We start from the raw sequence: 23,061 nt of genomic DNA, 5'->3' as shown, positions 1-23,061 counted from the left end.
TGTATGCCCACCCTGACCCAACTTTACATAAGGTCAGGGTGCCTACTGCCACCCTGTTGTCCGGTCAGGATGGGCACTGCCCACTTTGATCTGAATCTCCTTATTGGAAGAATTTTTGGGTCTAGGTGGGCACTTGCCCACCCTAATTTTAATGCGGATCCGCCCCCGGTTCTGTTCATGTGATCAGATATATTCACTTATATATACACATATATAAATATAAATATTAGCAACTATTGAAGGCAAGAAACTAATGAGAAGAATTACTCTTTTCTTCAAACAAATCATTTTTTTATAGATCAAATGTTATGGATGTGATGGTTTGTTTAGTAAGAAACTTGTTTTGAATCATGTGACTGTGACAAGTAATTAGCTTTTTAATGAGGTCCAAAAATCAACAGCCCACAATGTGCCAAAAATTCATAACTCAAAAGATCACATTTTTACATCTAAAAAAACGATCCAAGGTTTGATCCTTGACAAACAAACCATGTTGACCATATCTATGTGCTTAGATCCAGTCAATACAACTTGCACCTATTATTTCTAGCTTATTAGTTTCGTACCTTCATTAGTAGCCAATATTTACCCCATATTGAATAAACCTGGTTTAGGCCAAAAAACCAGGTTTTGGCACCGTTTGGACTACGATGCCAAAAATTGGTTTTGTTAACCAGATTTTCTCAAAACCTTTAAAACTGAAAAAACTCCCTCCCAGCATGTTGAAAACCTGGTTTATCAGGGAGGGGGTTCTCCTACTACCTCCCCGAAATGAGAAAAACCTGGAGTGGGCCCCACAACCACCTAGTCTTATGCAGCCCACCTCTGAAAGCTACGGACACACCCGTATGCCAGTGGGGTTTGATCCGACATCTTCATCTTGGCTCCCTTACAACCACACAGCTGACAACGCAGGTGACCCCAAAGGCTGAGAAAACTTTCATATGCATGGATGCAAAAATCATACAAAAATGTGAAATTTTGGATATGAAAAATTTTCAATCGGTCGAAATAGCTTAGGAAAATTTCAATTTTACATTTCACGAGGATTTTCTTTTCTTTTTTTCTTTTTCACTTCCAAACTCGGTCTTAGTGACCCAAAGAGCCTACTAATTAAGCACTACAATGAAGCTTTGTAGATCGCATGGCAAGAACTTTACATGTTTTTATAAGTCAGTAAATGAGGAAAGCAGATCATGTCCAAGGGGCCTGTGGACAGAACACTGCCCAAAGGCACCTTGGACGCCCTCCATCAAAAAATCGAATTAAAAAAATGCACTAAAACCTCAATGTTTTGGACGAATTTAAGCCGTCCATTTTTTTGCGCCTGATGCCGTTCATCTAAAAAGTGGATGGCATAAAATTAAATTTGTAGGACCCATCAACTTGAGGACCATCCTATTCGATGGGTTATGGGTTCCATTCATTTTCTAGATAAACGGCATCCAAGGTGGCCATTGACAGTTTTATTTTCAAGGTGCCATTAAGGGTGGCAAAATCTGACCCGACCCGCCAACCTGACCTGCCAACCTGCTTCTTAGCCAGTTAGGGTTTGGCTTAAACGGGTTCGTGTTGTAAACAGGTCGACCCGCCTAACCCGTTTATTAAATGGGTCGTGTTCGTGTTAGGGGTATGCCAACCCGTCAACCCGTTTGACCAGTTTAATAAACGGGTTAGGCGGGCGGGCAACCCGTTTAATTATTTATGTTTATCTTGATGATTGTAAGACAACTTGGTGGATATGTTTGTAGTATGGTTGTAACTTGTAAGACAATTATGTTGACGTTGTCTTTATGTTGAAGTTTTATGTTAATGTTGGTAGTACAATTCCATATTGAGATTTGCAGAAAAAAGTATAATATGTATTTTTTTTTTCTAATTGTGTTATTCGGGTTAGACAGGTTATTCGGGTTACTCGGGTCGGTTATCGTGTCTATGTTATCGGGTCAACCCGTTTAATAAATGGGTCGCCGTGTCATGTAATCGTGTCGTATTGATCCGACCCGTTTATTAAACGGGTTAACCGTGTCGTAATCGGGTTACCCGTTTAATAAATGGGTCGTGTTCATGTTTGCCACATCCGACCTGTTTAATAAACGGGTCATGTTCGTGTAGAGGTATTCTGACCCGCCAACCCGCGCCGACCCGACCCGATTGCCTCTCTCTTAAATAAGTAATAAGTAGGTTGGGAACCACATCGTGTCAGCACTTTCACTGGTTGTCAAGATTTGCCTACATCAGGCCAGATATGCGTTGCCTGAACCTGGGCCAAGATCTATTGGATTCATTTATTTTATCTATGCCATCATAAATACTGTCTTTGAAACAGTAAAAAAAAAGCCATTGGCTGTCACAAATATGCCATAGCTTCATGATTGGTGTAACATACAAAATTCCAGCTGAATTAGATCCGAGATTCGGGTGTGTGGGATGAAGAGCCCGCTAACACCCAACCATTTCTATGCCAACATATCTAAGTTACTTTTATAATTATTTATTTTTAAACATAGTTCATGAGTTTTTTCGGGATATCCCAGAAAAAAAATTATCCATTTTCTATCTAATCAAAGCATATTCTGTGGACCCACCTGAGGTCTCCCCTTGCACTCAAAAAAGTATTCCTAACTTAGTCCTTTGGAACTTATGACATCCTTTCAACTTGGTGATACTCCCAACTGCCCCTTGCAGGCAATTAAGACTTACCCTTATCCCATGTTCGACTCCCACCAAGTGTTTGGGTGCCTTTAACTGGTGGGCTCCGGAAGGGTTTGGGTGTCGGTGATCCCATACCCTCTAGGCAGATCCTAGTAGGGGTGGCAATTTCTGACACGACCCGGCAACCCGACCCGCCAACCCGCCTCTTAGGCGGGTTCGGGTTGGGCTTAAGCCAACCCATTTAATAAACGGGTCGACCCGCGTAACCCGTTTATTAAACAGGCCGGGTTCGGGTTGGGGGTATGCCAACCCGCCAACCCGGCTGACCCGTTTAATAAACGGGTTAGGCGGGTGGGTCAACCCGCCAACCCGTCTGCCCGACCCGTCAACCCGACCCGTCAACCCGCCAACCCGACCCGCCAACCCGTCAAACCGACCCGCCAACCTGCCTACCCGATCCGTCAACCGCCAACCCGACCCGCCAATCTGACCCGCGAACCTGAAAACCCGTTTACCCGACCCAACCCATTTATTAAATGGGTTGGCGGGTCGTGTCGGGTTACCCGTTTATTAAACGGGTCGGGTTCGTGTTTGCCACAGCTGACCCGTTTAATAAACGGGTCGGGTTCGGGTTGAGGTATGCTGACACGCCAACCCGCCAACCCGACCCGATTGCCACCCCTAGATCCTAGAGTTCTTGGTTCGGATACGAACTCAATCGGATACCCGGATCACAGAGATCTAATCCGCCGGGTACCACTTATAGCTTGTGGCCAGCTTGTTTGTGCCAACTTTGAAAGGTCATATCTCTAAAACCATGGGACCTATTTTGGTGAGTGTTGGTGTGTTAGAAAGCTATTGGCGATGACCACCCTCTCAGCCTAATTGCACCCAGAGAAGCAGTCTACACCAAAGCCTGAAAGTCATTGAAGGTAGTTGCCCCACTCTCTCAAAACTAGACGCAGCCCATAACCCATAGGTCCCAGGATAAAAGCTGCGTGCTTAAAAATTCGGGTCATAACAAGTGGTAGGCCCATTAAATTTCTCATCATAAAGAAAGGTCTTATTTTTAAATATACAAGCATTATATCGTTTTTGTTGTCGATGTTTCTCGTATGTTCAAAGTGATAAGGATTTTACAAAAAAATCTTATCACTTTCCCAACTTCTTGAACCTCCAAATTCTAGTTTAGTTTTCATTTTTCTATGTCATCCTCTTAAAATCTAATAAGATTTACTTTCACTTTCTTTTCTTTTTATGATGAGGAATCCTCATCAAAGTGCTGAAAACCCCAAGTGGGGCCCCACGATCACCCTTTCTTACGTGGCCCACCTCTGAAAGGTACATGCACCAGTGGGGTTTGATCCAATACCTTCCACTTAAATCAATGATGAGAAAAAAATAATAATTTTGAAATAATACTTCATCTTATCACTTTTTTTTTCTTTTTAATGGTTTATTGTTTTATTTCCATGATGGAAGCTTGTTCTTTTTCTTTCAACAGTTTAGTGGATTAGAAGCTCAACTTTTATTTTTGCTTCTACTGTTTTGGGGTCTGATATTAATTTTCTTTGCTTTTGAAAAGGTTAGATCTCGATGTATATTATGTGACGAATGGGATGAACAAGCAACCTTCAAGCAATAGTAAGGCATAATTATTTAATATCTGAATGTGAGTAGTAGGCAGTATACTAATATGAATAGGAAATATACCTGTAAAACATATAAACGACTCCCAAAAAATAAGCACACTAAAAAAAATACTGCAATTGGACCTGTGGTATGTATGGTAATCTAATATAATATTCCCATAACAAATCTACATTTGAATCACACCCAGAAATTTGGAATATCATATAGTTTCTTTTTCAGTTTAGCCCATTTTTTTCCAATTTATTACATTACAGTTGAGATTACTTCACTACGATAAAAAAAACTCTTTTACAAGCGTGCAAGTAAAAGAGCACTTTCACTGGTGCCATTTTACTTAGTGCCAGTGAAAAAGTGGGTTATAATAGTGCTAAATGTAATGTGTCAGTATAATAAAATTTATCTAGCATACATAAAAGGTGTGCTGGTATAATGAATTTCTTTTTGGCACAACAAAGAAATTCGCCAATAAAAAAGAGTTTTTTTATGTCGCACATAGAAAGTGCGCCAATAAAAAAAACATGTTTAAAAAAACTTTCTCTCTCTCTCTCTCTCTCTCTCTCTCTCTCTCTCTCTCTCTCTCTCTCTCTCCCACCACCATTGGCCACCACCACTGGCGTCCTCTCTCTATCTCTCTCTATGTACCCTCTCTCTAGTTATCTCTCTATGATCATCAGCCATGACCATCAACGTCCTATCCCGCTCTCTTTGTCTCTTTATGTTCCCTCTCTCTGTCTCTTTCTCTGGCACCGTGTTTAACCACCCGCCACCACTAGCGACAACATCTCCAGTGTCCTTTGCTCCGTGCGGCATCTTCTCCGGCATCCTTTTTTACCGATGGCTTCCTCTCTAACATCCTCACCCAAGGTATGCTAAAATCAATTTTGTTTATGCATGCTTTAGATTTGGATTATAATCTATTTTTTTTGTAATTTATTGAGTGAATGCATGCTAAATCTGATTTTTTAGTAAGATTTAGATTTTAAGGGTATTATAATTGCTATTTTTGTAATTTATTGAGTGAATGTATGCTAAATCTGTTTTTTTATATATGTTTTAGATTTTAGAGATTTTGGATTATAATTCATAAATTTATAATTTATTTAGTAAATGCATACTAAATTCAATTTTTTTCTCATGTATTCTTTAGATTTTAGGGGTTTTATATTTTAATTGATATTTTTTACAATTTAATGATAGAAAATATGCTAAATTCAATTTTTTTATCATATATGCTTTAGATTTTAAGGGTTTTGCATTTTAATTGATATTATTACATCTAATTTATTAAATGCATGCTAAAACCAATCTTTTTGTTAGAGAGGATTTTTGAGGGTTTATATTTTAATTGCTATTATTTAATTTATTTATTGAGTGAATCCATGCTAAATTTATTTTTTATGTATTATTTATATTTTATGGGTTTATATTTTAATCACTAATTTTATAAATTAATAATTGAATGCAAGCTACTCTGATGTTTTTTTTCATATATGTTATAGATTTTAAGGGTTTTGTATTTTAATTACTATTATTATCATTTATTTATTAAGTAAATGCATGCTAATTCTATTTTTTTATGAATTGAATTTTAGAGTTTCTATATTTTAATCATTATTTTTTCAATTCAATAATTGAATGCATGCTAAATCTAATTTTTTTTATCATATATGCATTAGATTTTAAGGGTTTTGTATTTTAATTGCTATTATTACATCTGATTTATTGAATTCATGCTAAATCTATTTTTTTTAGAAATGATTTTAAGGTTTTTATATTTAAATTTTTATTATTATAATTTATTTATTGAGTGAAAGCATGCTAAATCTATTTTTTATATATGGTTTAAATTTTAGTTATTTTTTTATTTTAATGACTATTTTTTTAATTTAATAATTGAATATATGTTAAATTTGATTATTTTTTTCATGTATGCATTAGACTTTACAGATTTTGTATTTTAATTACTAATTTTATAATATATTGAGTGAATGCATGCTAAATCTATTTTTTTCTTATATATGATTTAAATTTTAGAGGTTTCACATTTTAATTGCTATTATTATAACCAATTTACTGAATGCATGATAAATTTGATTTTTTTTGTTAGAGAATATTTTAGGGTTTTGCATTTTAATTATTATTATTATAATTTATTCATTAAGTAAATGCACGCTAAATCTATTTTTTTCTATATGATTTAGAATTTAAGGGTTTACATTTTAATTCTTAAATTTGTAATCTATTTAGTGAAAGGATGTTAAATCATTTTTTTTCTTGTATATGATTTAGATTTTAGAGTTTTTGCATTTGAATTCTTAATTTTATAATTTATTTAATAAATGCATATTGAATATGTTTTTTTATAAAGATTTATAATTTATAATTTATAATTTAAAAATTTTATATTATAATTTATAATTTTATAATATATTTAGTGAATGCATATTAAGTCTATTTTTTTCCTTATATATGATTTATATTTTAAGGGTTTTACATGTTAATTGCTAATTTTGTAATATATTGAGTGAATGCATGGTAACTTTATTTTTCTTTCTTATATACGATTTAGAATTTAGGGTTTTGTATTTTAATTCCTAATTATGTGATTTATTTAGTGATAGCATGGCAAATCTAATTTTTTTGTTATATATGATTTAGATTTTAGTGGTTTTGCATTTTAATTCTTAATTTTATAATTTATTTAGTAAATACATGATACATCTTTTTTTCTTATATATGATTTAGAATTTAAGGATTTTATATTTTAATTTTTAATTGTGTAATCCATTTAGTGAATTCATACTAAATCTATTTGTTTTCTTTATGTATGATTTAGATTTTATGATTCTTGCATTTTAATTTCTAATTGTAAAATTTATTTAGTGAATGCATGTTAAATATTTTTTTTTGTTATATATGATTTAGATTTGAAGGGTTTTGCATTTTATTTGCTAATTTTATAATATATTGAGTGAATGCATGTTAAATTTGTTTTTTTTTATTATATATAATTTAGATTTTAACTTATTATTTAATTTTAACATATACAAAATCCTAGCCTAATATCATCACTAGCATCGATGTAGGAATTCAAAACACTTGCTAAGTCATTAAGTATTTGCTATGTTATATTGACAATAGAGTGTTGCTTATGATAACTAATAAATTATCAATGCATGTCTTTTCAATGTAGTAGCTATGAGGATAAGACACGTTCTTCGGCTACTATAGGTCTTCATCCAAGAAAAAAACATAATGCTAATATTAATATGTATGGACACCCAAAGGATGAGAGACAAAATACTGTAGTAGCTTAATAGGAATCATCTCACGAGATCCTTGTCAGATACCTTTACATTTTTTTACCTGGTGTGTATTACTAAGGAGGATGCTTGGGCTTCAGATCTAGTAATTATAATAATAATTAATTTATCTTTAGTATTTATTTCTACAATAATAAATAAGCTATATATATTGTTAATGCAAAAAAAATATGAAATTCTGAAGATGAGAATAGTAGCCAATAATCAATAAAGTTCCTTACCAGCTCTTTAGGCAAGTTGATGTAACTAAAAATTATAATCATATACATGAATTTGTATATATATATATATATATATATATATATATATATATATAGTAGTACTTACACAACCCTTAGGTGTGCAGCTACCTGCACAATTGTGCTGGTTGTCTATCACAGGGTGTGATGGACGATCATAAAAAAAACAAAAAAGGAGAAAAAATACCCCATTTACTTGTTTTTTCCCTTTTAGCGTCGATTTTGACCACCACTAAAGGTCTCAGTAGAAACTAGGACCTTTAGCGGTGGTAAAAAAAATTGCCCTCACTTTTGGTGTTTTTTAGTGGTTTTCGTGTTAGTCGTCCATCAAGCCCTGCGATGGACGGCCAACACAATTGCGCGGGTAACTGTGCACCTAAGGGTTGTGCAACTATCACTTATATATATATATATATATATATATATATATATATATATATATATATATATATATATATATATATATATATATATATATATATATATATATGTGTGTGTGTGTGTGTGTGTGTGTGTAATTCTTTTATCTATGTTTATTCACAGGCCTCGTATACAAGCGTGGTGCACCTCTACTTTTGAAAATATCTTTTCTCTATGTAATTCATGAACTTTCAAACTGTCTGTTCATATTTGAAACAAAACTTATTTGTTTATCTGGCGTTGTTTATATGTGTGAATTTTTTATATTGGTTTGAATATATGCATGAACTTTCAAACTGTCTCCTCTTTATGCATGAACGTTTTTCATAGAGAGTTGAATATGTGCATGATGAAATTATGGAAGGTTGAAGTTATGTATATATATATATATATATATGAATGCTGGAGTTATAAAGGTTGGAGTTATGAAAAGTTGAATAAAGAAATATACATAGTTGTGTATATATGTACACTTTAAATATTATGTTTCTTGCAGTGCTTCAAATATGAATATCGGGGTTATAGAGGTTCATTTTGAAGGTTGGAGTTATGCGGGGGGCGGCTAAAGGAAGAAATATGTATAGTTATGTATATATGCATGTATTAAATGTTGTGCTTTTTGTCGTGCTTCAAATATAAATATTGTATGAAAGCTGAAGTTATGAAGATTGGGGTTATGAAGGGTATATTGTGTTTCTTATAAGGCCTCAAATGTTAATGTTGTTGTTATGGAGGTTCATTATTGAATGAATAAAATGATTGAATATATAAACTGTTTTAAGTTAAATGAATGAATGAATATATGTATGAGTATATCCATTTTTAATGAATATATATATATATATAAGTATATTAATTCAGTGATAAAAAAATGAATGATTGTAAGAGTTGGTTCATATTGAATGTAAAAAATGAATGTATGTATAAATAGGTTCATTTTAGAATGAATGAAATAAATGAACATGTTCATTTCGAATGAATAAAATGAATGAATGTATGAACCATTTTTTTTTTAAATGAATGAAGGCACATATGAGCATATTCATTTTTAATGAATAATTGAATGTATGCATGAATGCATTTATTTTTTGATAAATGAATAAATGTTTGTATGAACAAGTTCATTTTTTAATGAATCTATATATAAGCATGTTCATTTGGTGATGAATAAATAATGAAAAAAGTTTTATAAATATTGAATGTAAAAAATGAGTGATATATGAACATATTTATTTTAGAATAAATGAAATGAATGAAATGAATGATTAGATTTGTTTTGAATGAATGAAACGAATGAATGTATGTATAAGCTAGTTTATTTTAAAATGAATGAATGTACAAGCAAGTTATACATGAAAAAAAAATAAAATTAGCAAAAAAACTATAATCAACACTAAAAATGCACCAGAAAAAGTATTTTTGATGTTATTTTTGCGTCAGAAAAAACATTCTTTTGTATTTTTTTAGCGCCAAAAAAATCTTCTTGTTTACACAATTTCAGCAACATAAAAAACTGTTCGTTGGCATTATGCATTAGCACCAATAAATATGTTACCGACGGTACTTTTACTAGTGAAACTATTAGCACTAGGCAAACTTTTACTAGAGTTAATTTAGTGTCAGTAAATGTCTGATTTTTTTATAGTGCATGAGAATAATTAATTACGACAAACATTTTGCTATATTCAGATATATTGTCATAGCAAACATTAATTTTGCAAGAGAGAGGAATATTATCAAACCATTTAGGATGCTTGAGAACCATGCAATGGTTTATCACCAAAATTTTGATGATTGACCTTTTTACCTTCCTACTGACTAGATTTTATTGCAGTGTTTGTTCACCAAATTTTTTCAAAATTAATGTTTGCTTCCGCAAAATATTTAAAACTCTAAGAGATTGAGAACAACAAATAGCCCTTAACTTGAACAATTAATGTTTGCTTTCGCAATAGATTTGAAGCTAGCAAAACACCTTTGTGTTAACATCATTATTAATGGATTTGTTCGCCAAAGTAGCTTCTATAATCTATGCCATATCATGTCATTGTAGGTCAGCTTATAATTGAAGGCAATTGGATCTAGAGGTTTTAATATTAGTAATGAACATGATTTTTCCTACTAAAAATCATAGTAATCATGAACTAATATATATTCATGAAATTAAGAGAGAGAGCACTACAAGAAATCTCTTGATTAGCGACGAGCATAATCCATCGCTAAACAATTTAGTGATGGATAACTTTCATCACAATTTCTTAGTCGCTAATTAGCGATGAAACATATCTGTCATTACTTCCATCACTAATTTGTGACGGATTAACGAATGCCATGATTCGTCACGAGGCCGTCGTTAATTCACAGAGATTTGGTTTTGTGACAGATACACATTCGTTGCTATTGTAGCGACGAAATTACGACGTATTATAATTCATCGCAAAATATCGGCTGATTCAATTTTATGCCAGATAAATATATGTCCCTAATTCATCGCTAAATTGGAGGCTGATACTAATTAGCGACGGATATTATTCATCGCAAAAAAAATTGTTTGAAATAAAAATATCAAGAAAAATTTCTTGTTATATAATTTATATATCCTGTGTATGAAAAACAAAATACACATAAAAAGTACATATACAAAGCAAGTGAAACAAATTTAACACAAGATACAAGGTAAAAAAATTTATTAATCCACTATAATCCTCGCCAAGTTCTAATTATTTACAAGTGAACATATACAAAGAGTTTTGTTTGAAACAACAAGAAGGTTCAACAAATTCAACACATGAATCTAATCATCACCAAGATTCTGAGCATCATCCTCTTCATTGTCTCGATCTGCCCCTTCATCCATGCCTTCATCAACTCCTCTACACTGATTATCTCCAGCATCCTATAAGAGAACCTAAAGGTTAGTATTGATAAACAAAATATAATGAAATAAATTATATACAATGCACCTAATCTAAGGCAATCAAAGTAACATGAAGGAATTACACATAGATTAGCTAGCAATAAAGTGAAAGACATTAACATAATTCAGATATGTGTTCTAAGGTTGACAAAAAAAATTTCATAGCGATTCAATCATGCAGATATGTGTTCTAAGGTTGTCAAAAAACTTTCATAATTATGAAATCATGTTAATATGTATTCTAAGGTTGTCAAATAAATATGTTTTGTATCACAATCATGCATATATGTGTTATAAGGCAGTAAAAAAAAATTCATAGTGATTCAATCATGCAGCTATGTGTTTTAAGGTTGTCAAAAAACTTTCATAATGATGAAATCATGCTAATATGTGTTCTAAGGTTGTCAAAAAAATTTCATAGTGATTCAATCATGCATATGTGTTATAAGGCAGTAAACAAACTTTCATAATAATGAAATCATGCTCGTATGTGATGAAATCATGCATATAATAGCTTGAAATCTAACGACATGAAACTTTCATACCTTACAGGTACCTGCAGACGAAGATTCCCTGTCCCAAAAAAAATTGCACAACTCATTACGGATAACGTCGAAAATGGCCTCATGTAAATAGTCACGCATTATGTCCTTAACAAGCTGGTGAACACCATCTCAAGAATTAGCAGGGTCAATCAGACGTTGGGAGTTGATGATGGCAGGAGAACTCTGAGAACCCTGGCTGGAGGAAGCAACGAATGGTGTGGTGTTCACATTACTCCCAAACCCGAACACATGACCCTTTTTTGGTTCACCGGTTGCAGTCACCCATGCTGCAAGATCAAAAGACGGATGCTGGGTGGAGTCATTACCATATCGCTTTACCATCTGTTGCTCGTATGACTCCTACAAAGTAATGATTACAATATGGATTAATAATTAAGAATTACAATGTTCATGGTAACTTGTCTATTATAATGTTTATTAATATAATAAATACATATCATTTTTTCTCTCGCCTTCTCTGTTACAAACTCTTTTGTGCTCTTACGTTTATGTGTTTCAACAAACAATCCTTGTAAGGCACAATGTCTTCTTTTTCTGCTTCCTGTGAGGTTAAATGATAAAAAAATTAATTAAAAAGTATGCAACAAAACATATAAATTTGACAATATATATATATTGATGAGTTCCATTTTCTTCAGGTGGCTTCTAAAAGTCTTAGATCCACCTGTGTGTAGATGGGCATCAGACATCTTTTCTCGGTTTTGTGCAGCCTTTGCTGAGCGGTTTCAAAATTCTGACATGATAGTAGGAGGGTCATAGCATTTCCACTACAGTGGATCATCTATCTCACCAAATGCTTTTATTGTTGCAGTCTTCATATTGTGCAGCATGTCTGCAAATCGACTGACAACCACCTTCTGCCATACCCGCCTTGCGTCCTGCTCCTTATTCGCAGTCGCGAAGGAATTCAAAGCCTACAAAAAAATTCAGAAACTTAGTACACATGACTAGAACAAAAAAATAAATATGAAACATATTAGTTATGATAAATGATTGTATACAATGAATGAAGACCACAATCTGTTCAACACCTCATTCAGGTACTCTTTCTGATTGAGCGACCGGTCCTACAAGATGCTGAATTAGTGACTGTCTAATTTCTCATATTGCTTCTTGTAGCTCGAACCTCGCGTTGTATATGAATTGGTATATATTAACAATTGACTATTGATATACACTATTTATAAGATAAGTATTGGATAAGTGAAAATAAAATACTTACAGTCGACTATCGATATATACTATTTGAATGAGTCATTGTGTGTCAGACTGAGAAGACCCTGCATCCGGCGTTGTCTTGTGACGTGTATGAATAACTGGTGTAGGTGGGTCATGTGCAGGCGAAACATCATCTATAGAAAAATGAGTTAGAAATTCACACATTGCACATTTAAACTAATCAAGTATAAAATTAGTTAAATGATATACCTCTCGAAGCAGCCCATGAAAATGAAGGCAGAGACTGGGTACCACTGAGTGCTCGACCACTATGACTTCCATAAACCATGTTCCAATAAATAAAAATGAGTACGATCAATGACCTTAAATATACATCAAGATTTTGGCCTGGAGAAGTCAGACCATGGATCAATAGAGACAAGAAAAGATTTTGACGCTTCATACACAAGCTTTGAGGAAGGTTGTATGGGTTGACAAATACTGGCCAACACGAGTATGAAGTTGATCTACGTCCAAATGAATTAAATTCATCTGTACATAAACCGAGCCCAATATTTCTCGCTTCCATTGCGAAGGTCTAATGAGTACGATCAAAGTGCTTTCAAGCTTCCACGTCAATAGGATGCGTGATCTTGTCTTCATCATGTCGAACTTTATTTACATGTCATCTCATGTGTTTAACTGTCCTCAAAGATATATACAATCGTTGCAATCTAGGGGTGAGGGGGAAGTAGTAGAGCGACTTATATGACACTTCTTTTGACCTCGTACTACAATTGCCTCTTATCTTTGGCTTGAATCGAGGATGCCTACATGACAGACATGATTTGTTATTTTCTTGATCTTTGAAATACATACAGTGATTTGGATAAACATCTATCTTTTGATATCTCATACCTAGAGCGTTGACCATAACCTTCACACGATAGAAATTTTATGGCAATTTCTCATCTTTGGGCAACATACTCTTCATAATATAATATAGACGGTCAAAACATGATTGACTCAAATTATACTCGCACTTCAAATTCAGTAGTTGAAGAACTGCAAACAAGATAGTGTGACTCTCGCAACCATTCCAAAGTGGCTCATCAACATCTCTAAGTAAGTCATAAAATCTACTAGCTACATCGTTTGTTGCTTCTTTCTCTACCCAAGTTGGTACATCACTAGGACCCATAGCAGAACCCAGTTCTGGTCCTACGGTATCACATATCAAATCTATATATGGATTATCGTGCACCACATCCACCCGTGCATCAAAATTGTTATACAATTCTTCACAATGAAGCATTCAATTCTGATAATCACTCATAAAATCTTTCATGTATAGGTGATGTCTAACACCATGAGGTTGTACAAATTGATTATTCTTACACATCGTGTAGGGGCACCTGATCCAACCAGTGGGATCCACTGTACTGACACTTGCTGTTGCAAATTTAATAAAACTGTCAACATCATCCATATATTCAAGCGATACATCATTGTCAACTTTAGTTGCCATGCTAATGGGGTTTTTTTTAAGGGTTTTTCTCATGTATTACTTAAATTTGACTGTAGTTTGGTCAATTTACTTGAAAAGGATACTTGGATCTTGTTTTTTCAATAAAAAACATGATTTTTAAAGCTTTGAATATTTTGAAAAATCTTGAACAATTGATTTTTTAAATCTTATAAAAACCTATCTGTGTATCAAAATCGGATGGTTCAAGAGTCGATTCTTATAAAATGAAGCATGTAAAACACATCTTCATGGTCAGATTTAAGTAAAACATTAAAAAACCCTTCGAAATCCTGACTAGCACGACAGTTAGCTAGAAAAGTGGTTAGCAGCTACCACCTTCTCTCTCTAGAGTCTTACATGAGTTTAAAGATTTTATACTATATTTAGAATTGTGTAAGAAATTGAAATTGCCAATTACCTCTAGGATGTCAATGAATCAGATTTTATCCCAAAACCATATCCGATTAGATGCAGATATGGTTTGAGTTTTTTGCTACGGAATCCTATAAATATCTGAATTTGATCGATATTTGAATTCATTTACATGTAAAAAGCGGATATGGTATGAGCTTTGCTCCATCCAAATTCGATCCGTTTAGCCAACATTGGATTAATAGAATATGGTTTTTGACTACAAACGATCTGAAACTGAACCGTTTAAATCCCAAATTGCCTCGAGCAGTTTTAAAATTAGTGTCCTCGCTTTTAAGAGTAGATTAGCTTTTGTTTAGAGAGAATGAAAAGTTAAATAGGATCCCCAAAAAATTAAAATAAGTACTTTTAGTAATTTTAGTTTATTTACTATGGTAATAAATATCTCGACCTTATAGACTAACAGCACATTTTTCAAAGTGCCCACATGGTGATACATATTACAAATATTTTTTTGACATACCATGATATTTTGTCATCCAATTTAAATTCATAAAATTATTATGATATAATTAATAATCATTTGAAAAGAAATATTACGCTTAGAAAATGGCTAAAGATGAAGGATACTTTTGTCATTTGAAAACAACCCCTCCGTTTCTTTTTCTGAGAGCAAGGATTTAGCTACGCTAAGAATGTGGCTTTTTTTAAAATGACGATAATACCCTCTCAATGACCCCAATCCACCAGTTTATTTTTTATAAGAACGAGCCCCTACGGCACGACAGTAAGGAACGTTGTTTGACCACCCGTAAGCACTGGATCCAACCCACCGACAAGCTTCCTCTCACCGTCTCAATCTCTCTGTAGGACTCCTTCCCACCATAACAATCCTCGAGGCTCTCTTTCCAATTAATGCTCTCCCCTCATCCGTACGATCCGACCTTGACTCTCCCAACTAACAGATCACCGACAAGCCAATTCCTTCCATCACAAGCATTTAACCCATGGTTAAAAAGTTGAGCAGATCAAGCGATCTGCTAAATCACTTTTAGAAAAGTGATTTGGCATCCTCACCGTCCACATTGTACACAAGGACCATGAGATCCTTGTGGGATGAAGCTATGGACGGTAAAGATGTCAAATCACTTTCTCAAAGTGATTCGACAGATCACCCGATCTGCTCTCGCGACCCAGCGGTACTTAAAAGATGTGCTAACTATGCTTTCTTTACCTAAATCTTACGTTATTTCTTATAATTAATAAAAAAAATCATGTTCTTTTAAAAAAAAAACTATGGCTTGTTTACAAAGATATATGCCTCAGATCAAGAGCTTAGTTAGCAAAACATCACGCAATTTAAAGACGTGTTTTTCAATAAGAAGTTTGGAAAAACAAAAACCCCATATTTTGTAGAATGCCAGCTGAAATACAAGTTTAGAACACAAAAACTATGGGATAATATTTAAAGTTTTTTTTATCAGATTTTGCCTCACCGGGATTTACCCTAGACGGAGGTTTGAAGCATTGTTGCCATGTCTAGGATATCTTCTCCAATACAATCGACATTCATTTTTCAAAAATATTTAAAGAATTTTAAAGATCAACTTCATTTCTCATGATTTCCAATCCATTTCGTATAAAATAAATTCTGGATTATTTAATTGTGATGTGTAAGAATTAATGCTTTTCAAGAATTTTAAAGATCAACTTCCTACCACATTCCAAAATTTTAACATCCAAAAAAGTTTACAGCTTTTTAATGTCAAAATAATTCACAGGATTAAAATGAACGATCCCTAACAAAAATACCATGTTGAGCTGGGCTGGAGAACAATCCAAGCCAAGCCCCTCATGGCTCGGATCATGTTTGTCTCGTAAAGAGCTCGATTCAAACTCATAAAATAAGTTTGCAAGCTGAACATGAACAATAGGTACTTGGCTTGGCTTGACTTCACTCGTATAAACTTGTCAAGTAATAAAAATTATATTTTAAATCATATAATATATATATATAACTTATGATTGAACTATTTGGTTTGCAAAAAATAAGTTTATTGGTAAAGTCTTATTGCTTCTTGTTTTTAAAAACAATGCATTTTTCTTGTAATCCAATTTTTTCTAACTATTAAACAATATATTTTTTTTATAAACAAACTAGCTCGTGTTGGGCTCCTTCAACTCGTGCTCATTATGACTCAAACTCAGCTTGGCTAGTCTGAAAATGAGCCAAGCTTGAACTCTTGAAGCTCAATTATTTACCAGCCCTAGTGTTGAATACATGCATTTATGGGGAGAAATTGAGTAGATAATAGTTGCACCTAATTTCCAACCAGCCCCTATGTTGAACACATTTATGGGCACAAATTGAGTAGATAATGGTTGCACCTAATTTCCAAGCTACATATGATACTAACAAAACATTAGCCCAGTATAGTTACTTAGAAATGCATGATCTATAATGCCCTAATGACTTCTTTTGAAGATTTTTACAAAGTATAGACCATCAAAAGGTGAAATTCTTTTGAGAAGTCTCCCAAGTATCAAACTCTCTCAAATTACTTGATGAAGTTGAAGGAGCATCATGAGTTTGAAACATAGAGATGCGTGTCTCCATCACTCTCACAAATATCGTGAGATTTATGAAAAATCTCGCGATAATATCGCAAGAAATTGCCTAAAAGTTTAAAACGGTAATTTCTTGCGAGATTTACAAAATATCGCGAGATTTATAAAAAAAACATAAATACCATGATTTAAACATGATATTTATGTTTTAAACGGCTATTTATCGCAAAAAATCATGTATTTTTATTTTTAAATAATTTTTATTAATATTTTTTAATAAAAGATATTTTTTATATTTTTTAATTAATTTTTTTATTGCCGAGATTTTGCCAAAAATGCGAGATTTATGGATTTTTTTCAATTTCTCATGAGTTTTTAAAAAAATGAGAAATTGCCTATATAAAAACGTTTGTCACTATGGTCTCCATTAAGCATTAAAGAAAGAACTTCCAAAGTGTAATTTCTATGTAAAACTAAAACCTTCTTTTTAAAAGTCCTTCCAAAGTGATAAACTCACTCAAATTCGATACTTGATCTCTATTAAGCATTAAAGAAAGTCGGGGTAACGTTTGGTAATGGCACCATTACGTACACCTCTGCATTTCCATGGTGCTAGTTGTTTTGATCCAAACCGTCTACATGGATGGATGGATGGAATCAACATGTTCAAAATAGTGGAAACCTGTTTATGGATCATGATGTTTGGATGACAAAACGCGACTTTTTATGACCCAGGAAAGCATTGTAGGCTGTTTGATTTTTAATCTTTACAAAAGCTACTTAGGTGTCGTGATGGGATGATCTACGAGCCTTATCTCACTGAGAAAAACATGTATATCTCACTAGTTTCATGAAAAACAACCCCACCCCCAAAAAATAAAAATAAAAAATTTGTACCTCATGTCACCGTTACCAAATGTGACCCCCCCCCAAAAAAAACGGATTCATTTGGGCAGAAAAACATTCAACGGTATGGTACCATCGAGAGGACCAGATATAAATCCTCGTTAAATGGTAAAAACCGGTAAGCGTACCAAAACCATATGAGCATCGACGATTGGCCTCTCCTCCTTCCCCCGTCCCCGCTACTTTGCGTTCATTGGCAAGTGACAACCAACGGCAACGATAGCGACGATGAGATCACCACTTCGTTCATAAGGCTTCCAAGGAAACCGGCGATCTCCCGACTCTGCACTCTCCTCCTTCTTCTTCTTCCTCCTCCATGGACGGAGCGAAGAAGTCTCCCTCTCTCACGCTCTTCATGGACTCCAAAGGCTTCCCTTCTCTTCTCAAAAGGGGGAAGACCGTCGTCTTTGCTTACGGTTTCGTGGCTGCTTTTATGCTCTTCACTGGCTTACTTGCCCTCCACTCTTCCCCAAACGTTTCCTTTTCGTTCCCTCGCTTTTTCCCTTCCACGACGCCCGTCTCTCCTTCCTCCTCCTCTTCATCTCCTTTGTCCTTCTCCTCCATCTTCTCTTACGTGTTCCCCGACCCCTCCTCCTCTGCGAAACTCGATGATCTTCCTAATGGCGATCCAGAGAAACGCGAACCGAGTAGTGGGAAGACGATCCAGACCGTTGCCGGTCCCTCTCCGTCTCCCCACATTCACGAGCGTCGAAACGCTTCCGTCACCTCCGGCGGTTACCAACGAGAAGCGAGCAACGGTTCTATGAGGACCCGAATCGGTAAAAGCCTCCCCGCTTCTCGTAATCCCGGCCACGAGCTTGGAAGCGTTTTTGTCGGTTCTGGGGATGGCTCTACTCCGGCGAAGAAACGGGAAGATTCACCGCCGTCGATCATGAATCCGACGAAAGATGGTGGGAATCTTTCAATGATAGGCAATGGTGCAGCTATCCTCCAAGGCAACATCAGTTCGAGCTCCTCCTTGGAGAGAGCGGCAGTTCACGAAACCGCCGGAACTCCGGTGGTGATTCCTGCCGGCAACGGAACGGTTTCCGGCAATGCCACTGCAAATCTTGCGGGAGAAAGCAAGCCTACGGATAGAAGCAGGGGGTCGCCCACGAACTCTAGCACGATGGCCGATGGTGGTTACCGGAAAAGAATGGAATCTTTGTTGGAATGCGACATATTCGACGGGAGGTGGGTGAGGGATGACTCATACCCTCTCTTCCCTGCGGGGTCTTGCCCGTTCATCGACGAGTCTTTCAATTGCCTCCTCAACGGTCGGCCTGATAGGCTCTACGAGAGATGGAGATGGCAACCAAATGGTTGCAATATCCCAAGGCAAGCAACACTAGCAAGAAACACCAAGAAAGCCTTTCATTTTGGTTATAATCTTTGTATACGAGTCGATCATGGTTATTTTATTTTTCCATATTTTCGTGGTGTTTAGATTGGATCCCAAGGATATGCTGGAGAGGCTGAGAGGGAAGCGCCTGGTTTTTATCGGCGACTCACTCAACAGAAACATGTGGGAGTCCTTCGTTTGTATCCTGAGGAATTCTCTCAAGGACAAGAGGAGGGTGATGGAGGCATCCGGCCGGCGTAAATTCAGAACCCAAGGAGCATATGCTTTCATATTTACTGTGAGTAAAGAAAGCAAAAGAAAGAGATTAATTTCCCCTTTATTTTTTTTTTCTTGGATTTGGTCTTTTATTTATTTCCTTTTCTAAATGGCGTTTCTTTTTATTTTGCTGTTTTGGTGGTGGTGGTGGTGTAGGACTACAAATGCTCCGTGGAGTATTTCCGATCACCGTTTTTAGTTCAGGAATGGGAGACCCCCAACCCCAACGGGACCATGAATGAAACGCTGAGGCTTGACTTGATAGAGAGGTCTTCCCCAAGATATAAGGACGCCGACATCTTAGTCTTCAACACCGGACACTGGTGGACTCACGAGAAGACCTCCACAGGGTAAAGTGCTTCACGGATACTATATAAAATTACAGAAGCTCTTATTTGGTATTTAGTATAACAAATCATATCTCATTCATTATGTTGGTTTTCATAGAAAACCCACCCTCCATCATATATGACAGTAAAATTCAGACTGAAACACAAGAAAACAGTATCCAAGTTGGATTCTTTCCGTAGAAATTTATGGCTGTTTTACGTGAAAACGGGTTCTAAGGGAGATGAATTGTGTATTGACATGACTGCCTCAATAAAATAAAAAGTGATGATGCTCACAAGTTTCAAGGATTTAAACACGCCACCTGTATTTATTTTGTGTTGCAGCAGAGAAGGTCGACAGTAGTTGTCCATATTTCAGAGGAATTAATCGAGAAATTATGAGCAAATGCTACTCTCGATCGTGGCACAAGCCACCAAACAGAAACACCCGTGGGGATTATGGAATGGGTTATTGTTTATTAATATTAGAATATTTAAAAGAAAAAAAAATTCCTTGATTCTTGCAATTCTGTTAAATAGTTAAAGAGTCCTGTTCATTGGCAATGTTGTCAGTATCGGTTTTTGACCTGAATCAATTTTCAAAACGATTGCCGATTTGGACACAAACCTAATTGAGCTGAATCAGTCATTTTTACTTTTTTAATATAAAAAATTAAAAACAAAAAAGATTATTAAAATATGAAAATGTTTTAAAAAAATTAAAATATTTTAAAAACTATCATAATATTAAAACTCAGCCGAGGGCTGAGTCAGCCCATATTGAATCGATTTTGGGTTGATACTATGTGTTCATTGGTATTCTTCTATAATAGAACTGAAAATTCAGCCACATTCAAACAGTTCCTTATTGATTTATTCTCAAAAAGAGTAAGTAAAAGCTTCACATTTTTTTTTATTAGATAATAATTGTTAATATTTTTATGTCATTTTGTAGCATACAATTCCTGTCTAGTGGGATCATTTTTCCGACCAGAGGTCTTATGGGGATTGACAAATTTTTTTTTGATATTTACTCGGAGAAACCACCCCCAAGATTCCCTGCCCCACAGAGTAAAACTCCGTGGGCTTCTCACTTGCCCTAAGGTTGTCATCATGCTTGCGCAAAGGATGATGCCCATGAGATTTGAACCTAGACTGACTGCCTGGCGGCCTAGTTCCCCCCCCCCCCCCCATCTCACTAGGCCAAACCCCTTTGGAATTCACAAACTCATATGAATTGTTTTTGTCAAAAAGACAAAAAACTACTTTTTGCCTATGAGGGCTCTACTACCGATCTACCTAGTGGCACCCAGTCGTGACAAGGTCAAAGTTGGGTGTACTCTCTGGTGGGCAAGGGGTACATGAGATTTTATCCCAACCAATGTTAGAAAGGGGGACCTGAGATTTTACCCCAAGAAACAAGGCAATAGTCAATTAATCTTCTAACGAACATAAAAATTACCTATAGATCACATCTATGGTGTTAGACATGAGAAAAAATATTAAAAACTACTATTTTTAAGGGGCCGAGCCCATTACTATATATATATATAAAGTAGAAACCAAAAAATCGGTCTGCTGTTTCTAACAATGTATTGTTATATATGGAAATATGCCAGGAAGGATTACTATCAAGAAGGGAACCATGTTTATGCGGAATTGGAAGTTAACGAGGCTTTCAAGAGGGCTCTTAAGACATGGGCTAAATGGGTTGATGGGAACGTGAACCCAAATAAGACCTTGGTGTTCTTTAGAGGGTACTCAGCTTCACATTTTAGGTAATTACTACCTGCTTCCCTCCATTTATTCAATCGTAAATTGGCTTTACTCTGTTGTAACTAACATTTCTAGCTTTTCTTTGCTTTTGGAACTTGAAGTGGTGGGCAATGGAATTCTGGTGGGCAGTGCGACAATGAAACAGAACCCATTATGAAGGATGCTTATCTCACTTCATACCCAGCAAAGATGAGGGTGCTGGAGTCTGTGATCGGTGAGATGAAGACACCAATTTCGTATCTGAACATAACTAGGATGACGGATTACAGAAAGGACGCCCACCCTTCTATCTACAGGAAGCAAAACTTGACTGAAGAAGAGAGGAAGTCGCCTGAGAGGTTCCAGGATTGCAGTCACTGGTGCCTGCCCGGCGTCCCTGAAACGTGGAATGAGCTGCTATATGCAAAGCTAGTAATGATGATGAGAAGATGAGCAATTATAATTTGCAGTTGCCCTGTACATATAATTTTTATCAAGTTAGAGAGAGGAAAGCGTGAAAGGTAAAGAGAAGAATGGGAGTTGAAGTGGTGTATAGTGAATTCGGGGTTTCCAAGAAATTGGTTAAGTGGGAACTAAGTGACAATAAAGTGTGACTAAGAAAAGGGGAGTCTGTTGAGAGTAGGAGTTGAGGAAATAAAGGATTTATGTTACACGTTCTTTTTTTTAAGACCTTGCAGAGAATTGCATATACATATACTGTAAAGTTATCTCAGGAAGTTGAAACACAAGAATCTTGAGGTGATCCGCGCTTGTAATAATTGGTGAAATCTGTTTTCCTTATATATTATTGATTGACTGCCATTGGCTTTTTTTTGTCTTTTTTTCTTTCGAGAGAGAATTGCCTCTGTTTTTTTGTCCCGGTTGGCATTTTTTGTAAAGTGGTTTTGATCCGAGGGTTTTGACTTCTAACGTCCTCACATTCCAGATCAATGTCCAATTTTTCCAAGAAAGGCATTTTAGGTCCCGAGTTTTTATTAGAACTGTCAAATAGAAAAATAGAAACCTACAAGTTAATTTTACCGGAAATGAGGGA

General features: G+C 35.1%; 1 protein-coding gene across 1 annotated transcript; it reads left to right on the top strand.

Moving 5' to 3' along the window:
- The first annotated feature begins 18,621 nt into the window (after positions 1 to 18,621).
- Positions 18,622 to 22,572, top strand: LOC149841097 (protein trichome birefringence-like 4). Its single transcript, XM_090005188.1, has 5 exons — positions 18,622 to 19,643; positions 19,753 to 19,945; positions 20,080 to 20,273; positions 21,872 to 22,030; positions 22,130 to 22,572. Exons 1-5 carry the CDS (start codon positions 18,622 to 18,624, stop codon positions 22,458 to 22,460), a joined length of 1,899 nt encoding a protein of 632 aa, XP_089861314.1. The 3' UTR covers positions 22,461 to 22,572.
- The last annotated feature ends 489 nt before the right edge of the window (positions 22,573 to 23,061 follow it).

The sequence above is a fragment of the Nuphar pumila genome, chromosome 4 (assembly GCF_984573655.1).
Source record: "Nuphar pumila chromosome 4, dmNupPumi1.hap1.1, whole genome shotgun sequence".
Taxonomy (NCBI): domain Eukaryota; kingdom Viridiplantae; phylum Streptophyta; class Magnoliopsida; order Nymphaeales; family Nymphaeaceae; genus Nuphar; species Nuphar pumila.
The sequence above is the reverse complement of the archived record's forward strand: the minus strand, read 5'-3'. Positions and strand labels throughout refer to the sequence as shown.

Coding starts and splice junctions, on each gene's coding strand:
- LOC149841097 (XM_090005188.1), top strand. CDS start 18,622: ATGGACGGAGCGAAGAAGTCTCCCTCTCTCACGCTCTTCATGGACTCC. Junction 19,644..19,752: donor AATGGTTGCAATATCCCAAG/GCAAGCAACACT, acceptor CGTGGTGTTTAG/ATTGGATCCCAAGGATATGC. Junction 22,031..22,129: donor TACTCAGCTTCACATTTTAG/GTAATTACTACC, acceptor TGGAACTTGAAG/TGGTGGGCAATGGAATTCTG.